General features: G+C 37.0%; 1 protein-coding gene across 1 annotated transcript in view; it reads left to right on the top strand.

The window, feature by feature from the left end:
- Positions 1 to 20770, top strand: part of NOL10 (nucleolar protein 10) — a 49941-nt gene extending 29171 nt beyond the window's left edge. The window contains exons 14-21 of the mRNA XM_027713385.2: positions 6723 to 6849; positions 7862 to 7941; positions 8118 to 8216; positions 8857 to 8946; positions 10659 to 10832; positions 11205 to 11452; positions 16825 to 16927; positions 20207 to 20770. Coding sequence (XP_027569186.1) covers positions 6723 to 6849; positions 7862 to 7941; positions 8118 to 8216; positions 8857 to 8946; positions 10659 to 10832; positions 11205 to 11452; positions 16825 to 16927; positions 20207 to 20326 — 1041 coding nt within the window. The 3' untranslated portion in view covers positions 20327 to 20770. The remainder of the gene's footprint in view (positions 1 to 6722; positions 6850 to 7861; positions 7942 to 8117; positions 8217 to 8856; positions 8947 to 10658; positions 10833 to 11204; positions 11453 to 16824; positions 16928 to 20206) is intronic.
- The last annotated feature ends 1888 nt before the right edge of the window (positions 20771 to 22658 follow it).

The following is a 22658-nucleotide window of genomic DNA, read 5'->3' as shown; positions in this document are numbered from 1 at the left end:
GTGATTGAAAGCATGAAATGATGAAAAATGTATGGGAGATTAGTTTGGAGTTTATTCCTCAAACCAATTTAATTTGTAGAATTAAAGAATTTTATTCAGTACATTAAATAGAATTACTCATGAGATTAACAGGGCATAATTGGAGTTGATTGTAGAGCATTCACAGGAAGAAAGAAGATTACAAAAGAATGGCACAATTCAAAATGACAAATTGTTTGGAGCACATTGGTTGCTAAGATAAATGCTGTATATAGAAACGTAGTGGATAGAAACATAACAAGATAATGTGATCCCAAGGCTCCTTCTAACAAGAACTGATCTCCTGGGCTCCCTGAAGATCTTGGGCTGCGTATGATTGAAGGTCAAAAGCATAGAAACAAGGACAAAGAGCTGCAGCTTTTCATGTCTGCAAAGTAGAAATAATCCATCTGTTTTTGAGAGTTACCAATTGCAGTTGATTTAATGTTAACTCTTAATAAGGTGCAACGAGGCATTCTTTGTTCTCTTGACTTTTCAGTGCATCTAGATGGAAACTTTTCAAAGTTACTACATATTGAGATCTGTCTTAAAATTAGAGAACAAAACATTGAAAACAGTACTCTTAAAATTAATAGTAATTAATAATTCATGTAATTGCATTAATTAAACTTGGCTATACAATTAGGGAGCTAATTATGTTTAAAATGCAATTGTACATTTCAATCACTGCCCACACCCTGGGATCACCCTTTTTTTTACCCCCCTCCCTCATTAGACCTTCTGTAATCTCCTTCCCCTGTTAAATGGAGTGTTTGAAGCTGGGAATATGTATGCATAGATGTGCATTTGCTTTCTTCAGCAGACGTGTCCTGTTAAGGCTTTAAAATGCTTTATAATGTGTCATTTCATTTAAAAAAAAAAAAAAAAATTTAGATTTTATTATTATTGTCTTGCCAAAGAATTATTTGTGTCTCCTATATGTAAATATGTATGTGAAGTCATCGAGTCATATGTATAAAATATATTTAATTTAAAGAAATGGTAGTCTAGGAAATAAGTGCTTTAAGTTTCATTTTTGGTTTAGTTTTTTAGTGGGAACAGAGAAATGTGAGGAGCTTCCTTGTATCATGGAGTCATATCTTATCACAGACAGTCAGACTGTATAATCTTTTCCTTGAGTATTTGAGATTTATGTGTAAACTAGTTGTTAGTTGTTTCCCATTATCTCCATTTAAAAGACTGGTCAAGAGTTGCTTTCCTCTGATGCTTAGCTAACCTCTAATTTACAGTGTCGCTGTGATAACTTTGTACGTATTTATTCTTGTGCAGGCGTCACTGTCTCAGAAATCCTTCTTGCAGACCTTCACTGTACTTGCTACACTTCATATTCACGTATACTGGAGTTATACAAAAGGTCTCCACTCAGTCATTAATAATTTTACACAATACACTGTACCTGTTGAAGGCCTTAAAAATGTGCTATTTTTGTTGTAATTACCATTATTCAAATAGTGTGGCAGTCAATGATTTAATTAGTACATTTTTGCTACCTGGTAATGGTCTTAGTCTAACTTAAAATCTATAGAAGGTACCACAATAAACAGTTGGAAGATTTTTGAAAGAAGGTTTTACATCTAAAATACAAAAGAGCAGTGATACGATGTATTTTGTTACTAACTGTATAACTGTGGTATGGCATGATACGGCGTTAGTTAATTTTTGTGAAACTGAAGTTTCTGTGAAAGTGTGTGTTGCTGTCTTGTACAGCCATGGCAGATGATACTTCTGCTTTCCAAACCTCTGGAACTGTTTGGTTGAGTGATGTCCACATACACTGTTAGTCTTCTAGAGGGAATTGAGACAGTCTAAACTTTTCAAATTCTAGTGAATTATTTTCAAATCTGATTATTGCTGTCTGTGAACATTTTGCATATTTTTGATTGCTAAAATACATCAATGAAGACTGGGAGGGATTTTGGCTGTTTGAATCTTAATATATTTCAACATCTTGTTTACTACTGAAGAGTTTGTCACTGCCTTTTGTGAAATCTTCCAGGGACTTACTATTTAACATCCTGCAAAATAGAACCTGTCTTTACTCCCTGAGAAGAAAAGAGCAGCTGTTCAGTTCACTCCTGTAGAATTGGTCTCAGAAACCTTCAAACAGATACTTAATGATACTTGTTATTTGATTTAAATCTCTTGACATCTGACTGGAAGCTTCTACACATCCTGGGCTTCTTTTAAATTGTTGAGAATGTTTAGTACTAGTTGGGATTAGGGCAGTTTTTTTATGGCTCTAAAAGCTCTGCAGAGCTGGCTGTCAAATTGTTGAGTGGCATTTTAAAGTGTACAAGTGCTGTCTGGCATTCCAGAGTGAGGATAAGGAACATCTGTCATAGACTGGGAATATAATACCTATGCTGTCATAGAGTTCATTAATTTCAGGGGAATTACAGACCAATGACAAGATGATATTTTCTACAGAAGTGCTCAGGAATTAGGCATGGCCGTAAGAACATTACTGTACCATGTTAATATTTGTGGTGCTACAAGATTATAAGGCATGTACCATCACCAGCATAGCTCGCAACCGCTTTACGGTGAACTTACCACTGGCTGCTGCATGAGAGGAGTTCCGAAGAAAAGATACAAGGACTCCCTGAAGCAACATCTCAGCCTTGGACATATTGATCACCATAACTGGTCCACTCTGGCCTCAAATCGGGAGGCCTGGAGACACACCATCTATAACGCTGCTGTCTCCTTTGAGAACACACGCAGGATCACCCTCGAGGAAAAAAGGCAACGCAAAAAGAACCGTGTATTGCAGAATACACCATCTAAGGAGTCTTTCTGCTGTGCCTTTTGCAATCGGATATGTCTGTCACGTATTGGCCTCATAAGCCACCAGCGTGCCTGCAGCAAATGTGGATAGAGCCTTCCCTAATCTTCGTTCGCGAAGCCTAGCCATGATGATGATGATGACAAGATTATAAGGTCAAACATCTTGTAGAATAGAATACAAAGAACTGTGATTTTTGAAGTTATTTTACAATATTTAAAAAATATTTTTCTGTCAACACTTCTCCATTTTTGAGCAGTTTGGCCTTGGACTTGTCTCTGCTAGTTGTACACTAGTCTAATTGCCTTATTTTGTATTTTCTGTGTCTAAAGTTAAAAAATATTCTAATGTGTACTAAGAAAAAGTAGACATTAGATAGCACAACATTAATAATTATGAAGTCCACATTTTTACTTCTTGTGGCTTAGAATAAGACGAAAGGCCATGGTGAGGTTTGTGTTACTGGTGTGTCGTAGTGGTAAGTTTGTCCTCGCTGTGGGGAGGAGTGGGCCAGCATGACCCAGCTGCCACTATCTTGTGATGTGGTGGTGGGACACTGCAGGATAACCGTGCTTCAGTCACCTCATGGGTGCTATTTCCAGTTGGTGAAGAAGGAAGGCACTGGGAGGGGAGCAGAGCATGGAACATCCCACCCTTTGCTGCTGGTAGGGCCCAGCATGCAGGTGAGGCTCCTCTGTTGTTAGGCAAAAATATTTTCAAAGCAATCTTCTTGACTTTGAACAGCAATTGGCAGAAATTGCCTCAAGAAGTGGTTATCCTACAGAAAACGGAGTAATAATGAAGACAGCAAAAATACTGGTTTGATCATTGTTGGTGAGGTGTATTAGGTTTCCATGGCCAGGTTTTCATAACCAGAGGACTACGGGGATGGCATCTGTGAAAAGCTGCCAGAAGCTTCCTCCATGTCCAGCAGAGCCAGTGCCAGTCGGCTGCAGAATGGACCCGCCACTGGTAGATTTGTACCTTCCCAGTCCAAATTGGCAAGGATATAATTGACCTACCCAACCTCCACAGCTTCCTGGCTGTTTTGGTGGTTTTAGCAGGGACTGCACGCCAGGCTGAGATGGTGCCAGTGCTGAGTGACAGGAGCTCCAAGGGGTCCTGAGTGGTCCCACCTATGCTGCTGCATGCCTGCTGTATGGACACTCATGAACTGGGGGAGGACAGGACAGTTTCACTTAACCCACCATGTCGTTGGAGGCTCAGTGCAGACCAACCCTCTCAATTGTTGCATTTGTACCTGGGCACAGGAATAATGGAGACTACCATTTCAGAATGCTCTTAGCATCCTGGGATTGCTGGTGGTCGACAGTGGAGCACTACACTCTGGATTTAATATGCAGTAGCAGTTAAATTCTGCAAAGAATTACTATTGCAAAAGAAGGGCATTTATTGTTTATGATTTTGTCAATGTGGCTGGTATTGTTTGCTTTTTCTATTTTTAAATTTCTTCCTAAGCTTTAAAAAACGTTCCATTTTAAAGTGCAAAGCAAAGTTCCTAAGATGTCCTAGAATAAGTAGGCAAGTGGTTTTTCACTGGGGTGGGAAAGAGGGAAATAAGGTAATCAAATATACAGACATCTCTGTAGGGTTTTCCTTTCTGTCGGTTTACATGTGAAATTTGAATAATGGTTGGACTTTCTATTTTTTCCTGGTATTCTGCCACTGTTTTTTTCCATTAGTTATCTCATTTCCCCCACTTTGTTTTCTGTGATCTGTTCATCCAACTTGCTCCACAGATTATAATGATTAATCAGGTTTTTAGATTTATGTGTTTCATGCCACAGATTAGGTCCGATGAAAGGTTTTACTCTCAATATCAAGTTTTGAGTATATGAATACTTGGAACAGTGAGTGGAGCTAAGCTGAAGAGCAGATAAACTGTTTTCCCTCATTAGTGCGACCTTCTGCTTTAGTTACTTGTTCAAAGATTTCCATCAGTCAGGATCCCGTTGGGGGATTACCCTGACTGGTTGCATTGGCCTGAGTTCCGATGAGTAACCTGTGCTTTGTAAAGCTCGAGCAGTTGGTGTCGTAGACGTGGAAGCGAAGAAAAGGTTTATTGGAGTGATGGAGGTCTTCACATGATGTGTCAGCAAGATGGAACAAACTTTAATGGGAATGGATGTGAGTTGAGGGTTCTCTGATCTCTAATAATCTTCAGCAGAGAAACTTAAATTTTATTACAAGAGAAGTCTTGTTCAGTTAGTAAGCAGTTTGATTTTTTTTTTTTTTGTAAGGACAAACGGCTTCATCCAAAACAAAACTATATGTAAACTTAAGAGAAGGTTCCTTCATCCCAGTCATGCTTTGATGGTCTGGTAATGAAGCACAGATAACTGATTTCTTGAGCGGCGTGAAGCCATGTAATAGTTCTAGACTGCTTTATTACTAATATAAAAGCTTGGCATTTAAAGATGTGGGTTTGAGGGAAATAAAAAATTAAAATCTGGATGGAGACAAGATAGAGACGAAAGCTTCCGTAATGTTGGGCAAGAAATCAATCTGAATGTTATCTATCATTTATTCCTGGAGCAGACATGGGGATTTGGTTAATTAAGTAGGTAAAGTGTTTCCTGTTAGTGACATCTTGGATATTTTCTTGGAAGCTCTTAGTAATTGAAATGAAATATGCAGCACTGTAAAACAAAGTGCAGTTTTTCATTTGGCTTGTAATGGTTCTCAGCTAGGGCTGAAATCTTAGGAAGATAAATTATATTTAAAACAGAGACAATAGTGGGCTAGAATAAAATATTATTGTCTAGAGTGTTACAGGCTAGAATGGGTAGAATGTTATGGTCTAGAACACAGTTTTACAGTTTTCGTGTGTAGTTGTCTTCAAGAATTTTGAATGAGTAGAAACACACTTTTTAAGTTAACAGCATGATCTCCACGGTTACCACACAATCATGTTAGAAGAAACTGTATATATTTTATAGATATGAAATCACTTCTAGTTGTTTCCATAATTTAATGGGATCTTAAAATGTTGTTGAATCACAACCATTCCTATGTCATGGGAACTACAGAGTTTTTAATGTGAATTTTTAGCAAACAAATCAGAAACATCATTAAAAGTCCCACTATAGGAGAGAGCTGGTCACTTAATGTTCTAAAATGTCCACTGATTAACTCTAGAGAGAAAAATGTAGTGTTGGATTTTTCCATTCAGCTAACTCACCTACTGAAATAATAGTGCTGGAACAGTTGAGAGTGGCTGCATGTGTCAGGATAGAGAGGAATTTTAATCAGAACAGTGGGAGGGAAAAGTAAAGGGAACCGATTTGTTAACTCAGGAAATTGGAGGAAGCTTATATGGAAAAATACATCGATAGTGCTACAAAATATTCTGCAAATAAGTCCTTTGCCTCATGGTGGAAATATGCAAGTTTTTTCAATATTTCCCATTATCTGTTCATACAGTCTGGGTTTATCCTTGAATAAAAATACATGAAATATTCCTGTGGTGTTTTAATTAAAATGATTAGGGCAGAGTAGGATTTAACATGGTTGCATAGTGAGCCTAATGACTTAAAGATGCAACAGCACTTTACAGATTAGTTGCTATCTAGTGCCATTAGTTTGTAATTTTATCTAAAATGTTTGACTCTGAGCTTTTAATAAATTAATCAGACTAGGACCACTTGAAACAGTTCAACTTGAAACCTCTAGCCTGGTTGTTCTCAAATGACCTAAATTAAAATAACACATAATCTATAGTATTTATTGGTAATGTAAGCAATAGATTTAATTGTGTTCTCTGACTGCTGCTCTTAAGGTCTGCAGTGGGATTAATTTCAGCACAGTAGCCAAGAGCATAACTTTAGGCTTCTTCTGTAATAATACACAATGTTACAACTTTCCATAATATCCACAGGTTTTAGGACCTGCCCCAAAATGGTGCTCCTTCTTGGACAACTTGACTGAAGAACTGGAAGAGAATCCAGAGAGCACAGTTTATGACGATTACAAATTCGTTACCAGAAAAGACCTTGAAAATTTAGGTAAAGCAGTTGAATATGCTCTTTAGCTGACTTCTTTGTTCAGTTTTTGATCATTTGCACATGTAAATTTTGTAATTCTGATGTGATGTGTGAGCACTGTTAGAAATTCACTGGCAGTGGTTTCCTTTAGTCTTCTTGGTTATTAATATTCCAGACCGATGGCTCTAAGTTCCTTGGTTCCCAGCGGATGCAAGATAGATACTTGTATTTCTCAGCTTTTTATCCCAAGAAGGTGATTGATATTTACTGATTTAATATGTCTAGGAATTTGTGGTGTGTGGTTTCGGACACTACATGGAAGGCATAGGAAAAGAAGTTGGTTTGGTTTTCAAAATATTTTTGAGATGCTCAAATACAATGTTGGAACTCACAGCAAAATCTGCCAAAGGCTACCCTGTCTGAATGTAGTAATTTCCAGAAAGTAGAAATCATTCTAGGGCTAATAGAAGCCCTAGTTTCAAGGAACTGGAATGTTGAAAATCATATAGCAGAGAAGGTAAGCAAGCTTCTCCCAAGGTAGTTAGTCCTTTTTCTGTCCATTACATGTTTTGATTGCAGTGTTTTGCTCCAGTTTGCTTAATTTAGCTCAGACTAGGGGAGTCGAGTTTGACCTAAGGCAAAGCTCTTTAATTAAAAACATCTTTGTATCACACTAAAAAAGAAATTGTCAAACTCTTATGGACTTTAAAAAAAAAAAAATCCTCTGGAATTTTTCTTTGTAAACTCGTATGGAGCATAGTGCATGTGGGCATTTTTTAGAAGTGCTTAGTAATGTATTATGGCAAGAAATATGGATTTCGTTGCTCTGAAGAAGCTTAAATTTCTTTCTGGCCAAAGCGATTTTTTTTGGTGGTTTTACTTAGTCTTGATGTGATGAATGTGACTGATGGATTGATGTGTTGCATTGGCAGTGCTTGTTTGTCTTGAATCAGGCAAGTGAAGTGGCTAGCTTGGAATAAAAGTTCTTTATATATGAAAGCTCTTTAAAATGCTCTGGAACCTTTTTTTCCAGGCCTTGCTCATCTAATTGGATCAACATTGCTCAGAGCATATATGCATGGCTTTTTCATGGACATAAGACTTTATCACAAGGTAAATAATGTTGATTCATGTCAACTTTTATTCTTAACAGTAAAATATGTGTGGTGGGGTTTTCTTTTTTCTTTTTGTGGTTTTCATTTTGGTTGCGTGTTTTTTTTCCCTACAAATAACAGACTGTGTCCTATACTAATGGTATTTTCTTTTTACTTTCTCCTGCCTGTTCAAAGGCAAAAATGATGGCCAATCCTTTTGCCTATGAAGAATACAGAAGAGAGAAAATAAGACAGAAGATAGAAGAAACACGTGCACAGAGAGTTCAACTAAAGGTAAATCCTATAAACAATTCGTATACTTTTGGGAAAACTACTCATAAAGAGTAATGTATTCCTAAGTGTATCTTAGAGATGTGATGACTTAGGATTTGGTTCTGTTTATCATTAGAGACACAAAGTAGTTTATAGAATTTCTGGAATAGAACCATAAAATTCCCATGTCTGATTCCAAAAGACTGATACCAGACTGTAAAAGAGCAGCTCTTATCACATTTGCCACTTGACCAGTTAACCCACTAGTACAACTTGCAGTTTCTATTTCTATCATAATACTAAATGACTTAAAGCATTAAAACATGATACTCTGGAAAGAGATCTATGAAAATCGTGTTGTGTTTGTAACTGGTAGCTTTCTAGATGGAATTTGTTCAACATACAAAGAGAAAGAATTGCTGTTAAAGTACTAAAGCTGATGCATTTCAAGTTAAAAATTTTACAGAAATCCTACTTAAATCTTCTCCGAATGCTGTTGCTTTACTAGTATCTAGAAATATTTGGAACCAGTCAAGGAACTTTTCAGCAAGAGTTGTAAGAATGAATAAGAATTCTCTCTTCACCACACTTACAAGTATAAAGCATGTCAGTTACATGGGTCAAAGGCTAATTTATTGATTAATTGCTTTCCTCTTGTTAGAAACTTCCAAAAGTCAATAAAGAACTTGCACTCAAACTGATTGAAGAAGAAGGAGAAGAGCAACAGATGACTAGAAAAAGGAAACAGAAGGTGAGCTCTTGCTTTGGAGGCTTCTCTAACCTAGAGCACAGAAATAGCAATGCTTACAGGTTTGATTTGTTGTTGTTGTTTGGCCAAACAGATTAAAAATTCCATTGTTTCTGTTTTTCATAAATAATTTGTTCTGGTAGGTGGCTTTAAGGTGGACTTCACTGTAGCTGCAGCACAAAAAGACCGTGTAGTAACTTAAAGCTAAAAATTATGAAATACTCACTGTGAAGATGATATGGGTTTCATAGGACTCCAGAAGCTGGTTAATGCAGAGTCAATACCAAGGCTGTTCAAACAAGACCTGTTGTTTGCATTTGTTGGTATTTTGGTGTGGCCACAAGGATTGATGTTATCTATGAAACTAAAGACACAATTGTCTTTATTTGTGTACACAGTTAACTGTATTTTATAGATTAGCCAAAATGGTTCGCTCTTATGCAATAGCAATTCTTCTTGGTGTTAAAAATAATCCATTTCTATCTTAAGAGAAGTTTAGTGGAAGAAATGGGTTAATGTTTCATACCTAACAGGAGGGCAGGCTTTTTATAGGTAGCACTTCATAGGTGCTCATTCTCACAGGAATGTTGCATTCATGAAAGGCAGACATTAGCTGCATGTGGTATCTAATGAAATCTTGTGTTTTAGGGTTAGTAGGAAGTATGAACTACTGAAAAAGTAGATGGTGGTGAAACTTAAATGCAGACTTAAGCAAATGTAACAATGAAAATGAGAATTCAATAATTGGGGGCTGATTTGTTTTGGAGTACATAGAGTTTGTGTTATTAAATCGGCTAAAAAGGAGTATACATAAAAATGCATGTTCTGATTATTTTCCCGAAATGGCATTAGAGTCTTACAACAAACAAATTTTTTTTAGGCTTTGGGATTTAATTTTTGGCTGTGTGGCTGAAAGTCACACATTTGCACCAGTTTTGTGTTTGAAATTTACACTTTTTGTTTTCTGTATTCTTAGTCCCACCCTCCACTTTCTGAAGTAACACTGAAAATTTAATGCTGGGAAGAGATTAATATGCTGATATAAATTTGACAGTGTTAAAAGATCAGCTTTTTGTAATAAAAAGCTTTGAATGCAGTGATTTTTAAAATAACAAGAATTGGTCTTCACGTAACCTGAATTTGTAGCTTGAACTATTCCTAATTCACCAATAGCAAAATTTACTGAGTTTATTTTACTTTGACATGAATAAAACTGTCTTCTCCATTTTGTATATGAAGGTAGTGAAAAAAGGTGTTATAATATGTATAGAAACACTTCCTCTTAAGTATTTACAGTAAAATAGTACCATTGCATAAAGACATTTACCCTGATAATTTGTTTTACATGTTGTAGAATCACCCCTGTCAGGCAACATATTTGCCTTGGAGGTACTTCTGATTAGTCAATAGATAACAGCATATCTCCAGACTAGCTGGCTGAATGTATGAGAAACATTAATTCAAAAATATTAGTAATTGTGTACTTAAGGTGTCTGTAGCGTGCATTAAGAAAGTCTTGCTTACAGGTAGCTTAGAACGATCTTCGTAAAAGTACAATAAGCATATATCTTGATTTTTATTTGACCTGGAAGGATAAAGCAACTGGCATTTCATATGCTGGTTTTGAATTTTGTTTAATTTAAAAAAGTGTTACTTATTTTATTAATGTCTTTTTCAGAATTGTCTAACTTGCTCATGCTTTACTTCTTTTCCAGAATCTGCCCAGCCTTCTCAAAGATGATCGTTTTAAGGTCATGTTTGAGAATCCAGATTTCCAGGTGGATGAGCAGAGTGAAGAATTTAGACTACTTAATCCACTTGTTTCTAAAATAAGTGAGAAAAGAAAGAGGAAGCTGAAGATCTTAGAGGAACTGGAAGCAATAGGAGAGGTAAAATATTTTCCATTTGGATTAAGAAAACTCCATAGATTTTTTTTCCTTTGTTTTAAGCATTCAGACTTTTCACTCCAGAAGGACTGAGGCATGCAAGAATGTTTTATCAGCTACAGTAATTAAGTCTAATTTATAATTCTAATCTAGTTTTTAGATGTGAACAATATTGCATCTGCATGAATAATTATTTGAAAAACATAAAATATGTAGATAGTAACAACTTCATATTATATTTTCAGCTTCATCTGCTATAACTGCTTTTATTTCTCTTCAGTTGTATCTAAAAGCTGTCACATACTCTAATTGCAGGAATGGTTTGAAAGGAAAATTAGTTGATGATTTCTTATTTTATACTATTTTTGTCTGCAGGAAGAGGAGGAAGAACCAGAAGGAAAAGCAAGTGATGTAGAAAGTTCTGAGAGTTCAGATGATGAAAAAGGCTGGGTTGAAGAGGTCAGGAAACAGCGCAAGCTTTTACGCCAAGAGGAAAAACTAAAGCGTCGGGAAAGGTCCAAGGAGGATCAGCAAACATTACTGAAACCTCAGTTTTTTGAGATTAAAGAAGGAGAGGAATTCAGAAGCTTCAAAGACTCTGCCAAAAAACAAAAATTAATGAAGTAAGACTAATGTTCCTATTTTAATAGCTGGGGGTGGGCAATTCTTAAGTATTTCCCTGCAGTGCAGGCTAGTGATGTTTTGGCTTGGAAGTAAAGCAACATCTGGCAATCCAGGGATATAACCTCAAGTGACATAGTTATTGAAAGCTTTGGTTTGTAGTTAAACAAATATACTGTTTAAAGTAGGGCAGAGAGGCAACACAGGTGAGATGAGTAAGAGATTAATATTTTGAGTCAGATTGGGGGATCCCATTATTCAGTGTTGTGAAGTGCTGCTTTCACAGGTAACAACACTGATGTCTTGTGAGACTGGTTATGTTTCTCCACCAGTGTCAGTATGAGGTTGACAGTCTGGATGTTCCTTATCTGACCTTCTAAAACAATGTAGAATGCTGCATGAATAGTCACTGTTTTAGGGGGTAGGATCAAGATGGTGAAAGAAAAATCGTTTTGTTTAGGTATTTTTATGGCATCCAGAAATTTTCAAAATCTACACTGTCCTCATTGTCAGGACGTACTATTTCTGTTTTTCGTTTTGCAGTACAAAATACCAGACTAGGAGGGGGTTTGTTTAGGGTTTTTTGTCTGTTGGTTGGTTTTTTTTTTATGCTTTAAATTGATGATCAGCCAAAGTAATGGATACTGTATAAAGTGCATGTCAAACTAGAGAAAGAACACATCAATGTAAAGGACTTGGCTTTGAGGTGCTCAATGCCTGCAAATCTCATTGATTTGCTTTTTTCAGAGGTGGGTTGAGCCTTTCAGAAGATAAGCTTTCATAGCCTTTTACTGTTTGAAGCACAGCCACTAATATTAAAACCTTTGAAGACTGTAGGTAGCTTCAGAGTTCTTGCAGCACAGTGGATGCAGAGCAGGATTTTGACTAATGTTGGAAATAGGTTGTTGTGCTGGATGGATCTCATAATAATCATTACTTTTTGTATGTAGAATGAAATTATACAGCTAAAGAAAAGAAAGTGAAATATGATGGGCCTGTTTCTTTATGTCACTAATGACTGACACTACAACCTAGTTGTTTCATCATGAACTTTTCTGAGGACACGTAAAGAAACACTTGATAAAAAATTCAGCCTGTCCCTTTATAAATTGAGATTTATAGCAGTTTTGCAGAACTGATTCCTGTGTTTTCCTTAGCTGTTTTTTATCACATAGGAATTTTATTTTGTTCTTTTTATTGAACATACCCACTTATTCTGGACTCTAACTTTCTTAGATTTTTCCATTAACTTTCTTCTGATTATTTTTCTTTTTTAATTTGTTCCAGAAGATAAAGCATCTTTTTAATTTTGTCAGTTTTTCTCCTTTGTCAGGAGAAAATCATCTCTGGACATTCTGACAAAGTATTATAGGTTAAGAATACTTTTTTACATTATAATTAGGTTTACAGTTACGTTAGCTGTAACTTGGAATGAGCCTGAGACAGTGGTCAAATGACATTGTATTCTCAGTGCCATTGAAATACTTCATTAAAAGGCTGTATGGCTGCAGCCTACTCACGTGCTGTTCTTTTGCACAAATTTAGCTGCTAAGGTCTAAAGAAAATTCTCAAGGGCACTCACTTGAAGGACTAAGATTGCATTTTATGCAAAACATACAAGGTTTAAATGTGAACAAAGGTGTGGAAAGTTAAGTAAATAAGCCAAGACAGGTGTAAGGAAGAGAAACATTTAGAAAAAATTAGTACAATGTGACACAGGCAAAGTAAATTCTTTAATGTGGTTTTAAGGGAGAAAGATTATTGCTTCAGCCCAGGGAAAACAAAAGCAAATATCACAGGCCTGTCCAGTAGATGAAGGAATATCAGTGGTAACATAAACCATCAAAAGACTTAAAAGACTGCTTTTAAAGAAAAGAGAATCTATCTTAACATTTGCTGCTAATGGATACCCTCTGTGTGGTAGGTGCATAGATGGGATATAATGTAAAATGTAAGAAAAAGGAGAAGAATTTGAGAACAGAAGAGAATGACCAAAAAAATGGATGGGATAGCATTACATCCTTTGTTTTTTGAGTTGCTGTCATTGAATTGTCTTGCATGGGGTTTTTTTAGTCGTTGTCTAAGCAATTAGCTCAACATTCACTGACCCCTTTGTGCTCATCCAAGCATTGTTCTTAGTGTGGAGTTTGGTATTCCTCAAATTAAAAATTAACAGCTGGTATCTGTTTCGTATAACATATAACTGATATGATACTGTAATCATAATGATTTACCATGTGTTACGAGCTACCTTGTTTGGTTAATAAGCATTTTTATGTATTAGAATTTTATAAAGAAAATAAATATATTTTCTGCTGGCCTTATTCAGTGATAAGTAGTCAGCATAAAAGTAATTCAAGTAACATACTGAAAATTGGAAAGACTGTAGTGGCATGTACCATCTGGTGAGGCTGGCATGTTTGTCTTTGATTTGATATATCCAAGTTATGGAATGACGGTCTGTGACCAGTATAATTAAGTACCTTAATACCCTCACTATGCATTTAATGGCTAGGTGTTCTTTTTTTTCTCTAATCGTATAATGTTCTACCTGAGGAAACAGTTTATGACTTATATAAAACTGGGTGTTTCTTTTGACATGTTCCTGACTCAGCACGGCTCCAAGCCCAACTTCTAAAGCAGTGGTGCGTACTATAAATTTCTTCTTAGACCAACAGTCTACGCATTTCTCTGTGCAGGAAATCTGCAAAATTTACTCATGGTTGTAAAAAACGCCTTGTCTCAAATCTGTCTGTGTTTAATTTTCCCCTTTTGCACTTGGACAAGAAAACCTGCAAATCCTCTGCTTACAGCATAAGTTTCTTACCTAGTGACTTAAAAGGAATGGATAAAAGGAAAGGATTTTTATCAGTGTGCTAAGAGCTTTTTTGATTTACTCGATGTCTCTTTAAAGAGTATGTTACTGAAGTTAGAGCATATCAAAACTAAAAACTACAGTAGTCATATTTTATAAAAAGTATGACAGTCCATGTATGTGTCTCCAGAGGTGGCCAAGGAAGCCAACAAAAGGACAGTTGACATTCCTAGGTATTGCTAAAGTAAAACAACAGGAAAAGTCCTGAAAAACTCTCCTCCTAATAAAGACAAAAAAAGAAGTGCATTGGTAATTTTTTTTGTTTGTATTTTACAGTAGAGCAGGGGAATTTGCTTATAATAACACTGTAAATGTATCCCTTAAATTAATTTGTTGAGGAAGATGTAAAAAAAAAAACCAAAACAAACAACCCAGCTGTTGTGTTTGTGTATCAGTGCGTGCAATTCGCTATCACTTGAGTTCTGCACATTTTCAGATAAACAGGCACATACCTGTATTTATGCAGTACAATTGCAAGCCCACATCATTTTGCTAGTATCTCCTCATTTTAACTTTTCTCCTGACTGAAGCAGTATCTAGGCAGTCATGCTAAATAATTGCTGGGTAGTAGCCATATTTCTCCAGTTCATTTTCAAAGGCGAGAAAAATGGGACTTGAACATAGAAATCCCACTACAGTGTTGGTGACTGATCTTCTGCCACAGTTAGCTCTAAGGCTTAGCTTGTCTTTCCGATTCACACAGATGGAACAAGTTTTTACATGTACTCAATGAAAAATACACTACCAAAAAAAATACAATCAAAGTACCTAGTCATGAGAAATAAAGTAATTCTTGACAGTAATTTTTCATGATTAATCTGAAAAGTCTTTGTTACATAAAATGGCTCATTAACCAAAATTCAGTGGACTTCAGAGACTTAAAGCATAGGACACAGTCCATGAGTCCTTCATACACAGTAAATGCCATTGACTTTAGTGGCTGCTAATCGTCTGTGTTTTTATGATGACTTATTTTCCAGTTTCGGGCCTCTGGTGGTCTAGTGGTTAGAGTGTCTGACTCTCACCGCTGTGACCCGGGTTCGATTCCCGGCCCCCTGGGCAGGTGGAGCTCATCAGCCGTGGAAGGCAATCCACCTAAGAGAAGGTCACTCTAAACAAACCTACATCCTGGGGACCTCACTGCCACTGTCCAAGCTTTGCTCGGCCCCGGCAGATGAACCTCAGGACTAAAGGGTGGGCTCAGTTCAGCGCACGCTGTGTCTCACCTAAAAATCCACTGCGCAGGCTGGAAGGGTTAATGACCTTTCCCAAATCTTCGCTCGCGAAGACTGGCCATTATTATTTTCCAGTTTCAAACTTGTACAAAAAATGTCTTCTGGCCCTCTTCAGAAAGTGCTAGTGAGGCACTAATAGCATCTCAAATTGCAGAATCAAATTTTGTTTACAGTTAGGAGAATATTTTCTAAGCACATGTAGAGTGAGTTTGATCCTATAAGCCACGTTGTATTTTAAGATGGTGTTAGTTACTTGTAGGACCTACATTATAGGAGAAGGATGAGCTATGTTAGGACTCACAGGTGCCTTTAGGGAGGCTGGCTGAAGCCAGCACCATCCCTACATGCCTGCCTGCCTGCCTCACCCCTGAGCTGGAGGCTGTGTGGGAACAAGGTGTATTTCCATGCCTCAGTTTTTCCAGGTTACGACCCAACTTAACTGAAGTCAGTAATCATGATACTGAGTATCAGATTGCAACCTGGAGCAACTGGGGCACTTCCATGTCTCTTGCCTTTGTAGGGACTTTAGCTTCTAGTGGAAAAGAGCTGAAAACAGTATCAGTTTCAGCCACAACAGCTACTTCCTTCACAGAAATGCTGGACTTGGGTGCCTGAGTGAGAGGCTCTTTGCCAGCTTGCTTACAGAAACTCAGTGATAATCACTGTGCTTGAAGTCATGTGCTCCTGTGGAGCTCCTCTCTGGGGCCAGGGTCTGTCTTATTCATCACATTCACTTATTTATATTTTTCTTTTATGCAGAAAAAGACTGTTGTGGGCATAATGTCTGAACAGTCATTTGTATTAGGATTAAGTAGTTTGTCTCTGTCAGTGCAGTGATTCATTCTGTGATGAATTTATTCTGATTTATAGTCAAGATTACTTCCTTCTCTCAAAAATGTTTCCAATTCAGAAATTATGAGATTTCAAGAAAATTTTATATATCTAGCCCTACTTTTTTAATTTGTGCATGTATCTATTACCAGAGTTTAATATCCCCAACTTTTTCTGACATTTCGTAGAAAACTATGGCAGTAGAAGGATGTAGTTTCTTTCTCAACTAGAGTTATGTTGCTTTTTTAGCAGCAAACCCAATGAAATTTACATAAATTTTAAAAGTGTTTCTACTGAAAGTACTGTCTGGAGGAAATTATTTGAATTTGTCTTTTTTATTTCCTGAATGTTTATTTTATTGACTGCGTTATCAACCTTTATTATAGTAAAAAGATGACAAATATAGGGACTAAATGTTCATTTTTCTCTGCAGGAAAACCCTTGAAGATCGTTTAAAGCTTGAAGAAAAACTTGGCACACTCAATGTGTCTGATACCACAGTAGGCAGCAAACAGGCAACATTCAAATTAAAGAAGGTGAGCTATATATATATAATTTTAAAGATAATATACAAATAACTTTAGTTTTTGCATGAAAGAACAGGAACTTTAAAATCGTCAAGCAAATGTCCCTCTTCATTTCTTTATAAGCTGCCAACTCTCCAGGTTCTTGCCAAGAGAATGAAAGCCTCCGGTAGTACTCAGTGTGTTTATCCCTTATAACTCAAGCAACACTCATAAAATCTTATGTTCCGGTGGAAAATAATGGCTTGTGTCTTTTAATAGTTTATTTGCAGACACACCACCAGAAGCTTGTGACCTTGCCTGACTTCTGTGCCAGGACTGATCAGATCTTGGTCTGCAGGTCCAAATGCAGGCAGGATGCTGTAGGTTGCTTGGTCTCAGCATGATAAAAACAGAGCTCCCAACTGCCTTTGTCACTGAACTTGTAACAAACAAGTAACACGCATCACAGGAATGAGTCCTGGTCCTGTTCTAGTTGTCAAATTCCATTTGAAGTATGTGGTTGACTGCTGCCTATCTACCTTTACCAAGGCTTTTGATTTCCCAGCCTAAAGATTTTTGTAAACTGCAGGCACGCTATTACTTTACAATGTGAAGAGAGTTCAATGCATGTGTGCATCTGCTACTGCTGTGGAACACGTAGGCATTTTTTACTATAAAATTGCTTCAGACCTGAGGAAAGGACACATTATAAAATCTTAAGACCCAGATATTGATATACTTGAGCTGACAAAATTTACGTCAGTTAAAAATGGTTTTCCTCAGGTAAGCCTCTTTGCTATAATACATTTCTCCTTACCAGTTGTCAAATATTATTCTCGCTGCCACAAGAATGGCTCTGTAGTTATTTTGTTGTCACATTGGTTATGCCTGAAGAAAAAAAGACTGTTTCTACCTTACTTATTTTACTTGATTATTATCTGCTTGCAGATGTCCATTTTCATCTGTTTTTGATTTCTGTGTTTCTGGAATTTAAAATGTGTTGACTGTGGAGTCAAGTCACAAATTCCTCTGCAGTGCCAGTGCCATGTAGGGTAACCATTCTGGGGATTTTACCAACTCTGTAACTGATATGTTAATGTCTTGCAACTAATTAAATCGGCTTTGCAGGACTTTGAAAGCACAGTCTTTTTTACAGTAGCTTTAACTTAGAAAGTGTAAAGCCACAAGGTTTCTTGCAGGCAGTAGTGCATAATGAACTGTCACTGTAACAGTTTTGTGAAGATTTAGGAGTAAGGTGGAAGAAGACAGGCACAGCAGTGGTTCAGAATGCCATTTTTACTTGATTCCATCAGATAAGATATAGCTTTCAGGGTTTTTTTAATTATTGTGCTGCTAACATCTATGGATTTTCTTTTCCTGACTGTTAACTGATACTGCTTTATTGAAATATGTACATTGTAGTCATTTGCATAAAAATATTTTTAAATATCTGATTGAAAGAAAAATAATGCATCTACAGTGGAGATATTTTCTCCTATCAACAGAACAACAAAGTAAAACTCACAAGTCTTCTCTCAAAGAAACAGACCCTGTGTATATATTCTGAAGTCTCAAGGAATGGAGCAGGTAGAGCTAGGAAGAAGTCATGCTATGCGGTCTTTATGCTCCTTTTCAGAGAATAAAGAGTTGTAGTTGACAAGCCAAAAAAGAGATTTTGGTGTTACTTGAGTCATCAACTTACACTTTGTGATGCCTTTTCCTTAAAGGGCAGGTGTATTTACGAGTAGGTGGAAAGATTTAGTCTGGGAGGGAATTGTTCTTCCCTAAGGTTGGTATCACTCAAACTTCTAGTTAGTGGAATTGAGACTGAACTTGGCTGCTGCAGGTGTGGTATGTTGTCAGCCTCCCAAATGCCTAGCAACCACTGATAGATCCAATAATGAAATTGTTTGTTGTTGATATTTCACAGTTTAGTTTTCAGAGGATTTGAATATGGTTCCTACAGTGTGGCAGCTTAGTTTTCAATTTCAGTATGCTTTGTTATAGCAAATAGATCTAACAAAATAGCAGGGTTTCTAAAATACCTAAGTACTTACACTACTAGGAAGGTATGGAAGACATTTAAAAAAAAAAGCAAACAAAAAACCCAAAACCAAACCACAAAGTTTCTGATGCAAATCAAGATCAGTCCACTATCAGTAGCAGTCAACGTGAACTTAAGTGAGATTTTTCTAGGCTGTTTCAGAAGAGGTATAGAGACAGAGAGAAATTACTTATATTTTCAAATAGTAGATTTCTTGTTCTGCTTGCAGTGAAAATGGGAATCAGTAAATTTCATCAAAGTCTGAAGACCACTAGCTTTCACTGCCTTCATACTGATATGGGCTTATTGCTACATTTGGTAAATTGGTTCCTACCTCACCTCAGCCAAAATGCTGTCTATGCAGGCATATCTCTAGCTCAAGTTTAAATGGTCTGAGAATGGGAGATTCAGGGAGAGGTAGGCTGGCATTTGAATGCTGTTGATTACAGAGCAAGATGCAGTGGGAATGCAGCTGCATACTCAGTAGTAGTGATTCTGTCTCACTGTCAATTCAGTTGTTCTGTGCTGATGTTGAAATTGCTGGAATTGCTGGAGTACTTTTTAGCATGGACAGTTGCCTGAGCTTGGGTAGTGCCAGTTCATGCTAGGTTTAAAGAGAAGCCTTAGTCTTCCAAAGAAAATAGTAGTTTATATGGTACGTAAATTAAACACTTTCAACATGTTTTTGATGAAGGGGAGAAACATTATTAGAACATGTGCCACAGGAGCAGAAATTAAAAATTGTTTTCATGTGGAAAGTGTTTCTAGAATTGCATACAGCATATAAAACACTTTCAAGAACTCCTAAGTCAGAACACATTTTAAAAAACCCGTATGCTTCAGCAAATTTAACTAATTATGCTGTCTTTTTGAAATAAATTTGTGCAAATATTGAACATAGTTAACATATTGAACTAGTTAACCAAAGTATATACTAAGTAGCCTCAAATTGGGATCTGCCTTCTTGAGGGAACTAAATATAAATTCCGGAGTGTATTGTTAAACATTGTTTTTTTCTGAAATACATTACTTTATTCACTGGCTTTTGGTATCTTTGTGTTAAACATTTGCCCTGAAAAACTTGGAATAATAGTGCCTGGGGATACCCAGAACTACCAAGTACGGTATAAGACAAGATAGCATGGGGATATTTGTGGTGACATTTCCATGTTTTCCTAATGGAATTCTGACATGATATATTGATACTGGAACAATGAGGTGCAAGTTTACAAGAACCTGAGTCTATTTTTGTTTTAATATTCCAGTCAGAGCAGCAAAGGAAACAGCAGGAAGCTGAGAAACGACACCGTCAAGAGAGGAAAACTCTCAGGCGTTCTGCAAGTCATCTCAAGAGCAAACGTGGACGAGGACGACTGTTTCATTGAATTACTTCGTGTTATTTTTCAAGAAACTTCTTTGTCTCATTTTTCATTTGAAAAAGGGGCTTTTTCAATTTTAGACAGAGTACCAACGAATTTGTATTTTGATTCATTGATGAACACAAAACCAGAACTTTCTAGGCCCTGTGTTAATTACTGAAAAGTTTATGAAAGTAAAAGTACTGACCAAAGGACACTATGAATATGGTCCAGTGTGAACAGTATTTTTGCAGAAATCACCAGCAACTGGTTATTGTGTAACCCTGGATGTTTTCTCTATAAGAATTTATGTATACAGTGAGGCTGTCTGTCTTTTATTTAACTTAAGAGCTGAGGATTTTGGTTTCTGAAATCTTTATTTGTGACTGCTTAGATAGAAGATCAAGAGTAAATTATTTTGTCTAAAATCTTATCTTTACAGGGGCTCAATAAATTTTTCTGGTTCTTGAAGGATGACACACAATTCTGTTTTTCAAAAACTGACTTTGGCTTTATGTTGCCTTTAGTTTAAAAATGCCTTTTACACGTGATATTTTTATCTTTAAAAACATACATTGCAATCATCACTTCTGTCCTTTTTCTCAACTAAAGGATGAATCTCTCAATACCTATTTTTTTACCTCTAACTGTCAGATTTCTGCGTCGTCCGTAACCTTCTCATGCTTTTTATTTAGCACAGAACTACCCAGTATTCCAGCACTATTATTACTTCTCCTTAGGCACTGAGAAAATGTGAATGCAGTTGTGTTTGCTTCAGGGTGTTTCCCTCTTTTTGGAGTCTTGTCTCTTGACATTCAGGCCTTTGAAATCCAAATGCAATGACAAGTTAAAGTTTGTACTAGTGCAACTTCTTTCCCTGGAGCATTTTATTATCTCTTAGAAATTATCTGTGTGCAATTCAGGTGTACTGAACATGGAAGGATTAACAGTGGAAACTTCCCTCATTGTGCTTGATATTGGGAGAGTTGGGGACTGGGTGGACAGAACTGTCACTGTAAGAGCTGGAATTTGGCAGAGTTTGCTCCTTCTTGTGGTAGGATTTGATCAAGAGCTAGAGGTGCATGTATGGTTTAAGGCATCCATATTTCAGCAGTGATTTTGTGGGCTATCAGGAGCAGTAAAAAAAAGATGTGGTTGGTCTGCAGGGTAGTAGTGAATCAGTTTGAAATGGTTAACTTTCAGATTAAAAAAGTGTATTTCTTCTGGTTTGAGATTCTTCTGACTGACAGTGGCTTTGGTCAGCGTTTTGCTTTTCATGCACTTACATTGTGCTGGCAGGGAGGAAAGGCTCCTCGGTGTCCAGTGCTGGAACTCTGGAACATGGTGAGCTGTAGTTGGTGGGCTGTACGAAGCTGCTTGGCACTCAAGCACAAGAGCTTTTTGGTGAAATGGGAATAAGGATTCCTTGCAAGCCTTTCTTTTGAGGCTTTAGGGAGCAGCAAAAGTGGGCAGCTCTTTGGCAAGACAGTCTGGGAGCTCAGGGTGATAACGACAAGGGCAGTGACCTCCCTGAGTGGAGGGCAGTCCTGCAGTCACCTGTAAGATGACAGCAGTGACATTCAGCCAGCAGAGCAAACAAGTTTGCAAGGACAAGGCAGATCCAAGGTAAAGTGAGCGAATCAGAATCTGTGAGGTCCATGGCACACCTGCAGCATAGGTTGGGTGAGTACTAAGGGCGATGCAGCTCCCAAGCAAAGTCAGGCAGGCCTTTGGCTAGGCTCTTACACAGCTCTTTCTCGTAGCACTCTGGTCCCCAGATGTTTGGCCATACCATTATCAGAACTGGCTTTCTTCTGGAGGAGGATTCAAAGTTTCAGTAGAAGCTGGTATATTAATGCAACATTATTGGAAATGGATTAACTTTATTATGCAACCAAAGCAGGCATTTCTTAAGTGTTACCCTGGTTGCATTAGCCTTTTTTCAGTTAATCTTTTTTCCATACTTCATTTTCCATACTACTGGAATCAGTATTTATCCAGAATTGCCATTCCAAGAAGGTGAGCAGCTGCTGTGATCCTTTGTGACATTTAAGGTTCATACTCTTAAGGTAAGAGTGATCAGATGCTGTAGCCTAACGGAAATCCTGATTGTTTCATACATATGAGAACTTAGTGATGAGAATCAGTTTAAAATTATCTATAAATAAATGTACAGATAGAGGTTAAATGTGAGTGAAATATGAGATAAAGGAATGACCTGGATCTGAGATGTCACCTGTACTTAAATACTTTTTTATTCCACAAGTAATATGATTTACTTCAGTTAGGCCATTTGTCATTCAACAAACATTGAACCAAAACTATTTGTGTGATGTTCTTTCAAAAATGCTGTTACCAA

Source organism: Pipra filicauda, unplaced genomic scaffold, assembly GCF_003945595.2.
Source record: "Pipra filicauda isolate LSUMZ 115617 unplaced genomic scaffold, ASM394559v2 scaffold485_size447873_pilon, whole genome shotgun sequence".
NCBI classification, from domain to species: Eukaryota; Metazoa; Chordata; class Aves; order Passeriformes; family Pipridae; genus Pipra; species Pipra filicauda.
Note: the sequence above shows the minus strand (reverse complement) of the source record. Positions and strands in the feature narration are given on the sequence as shown.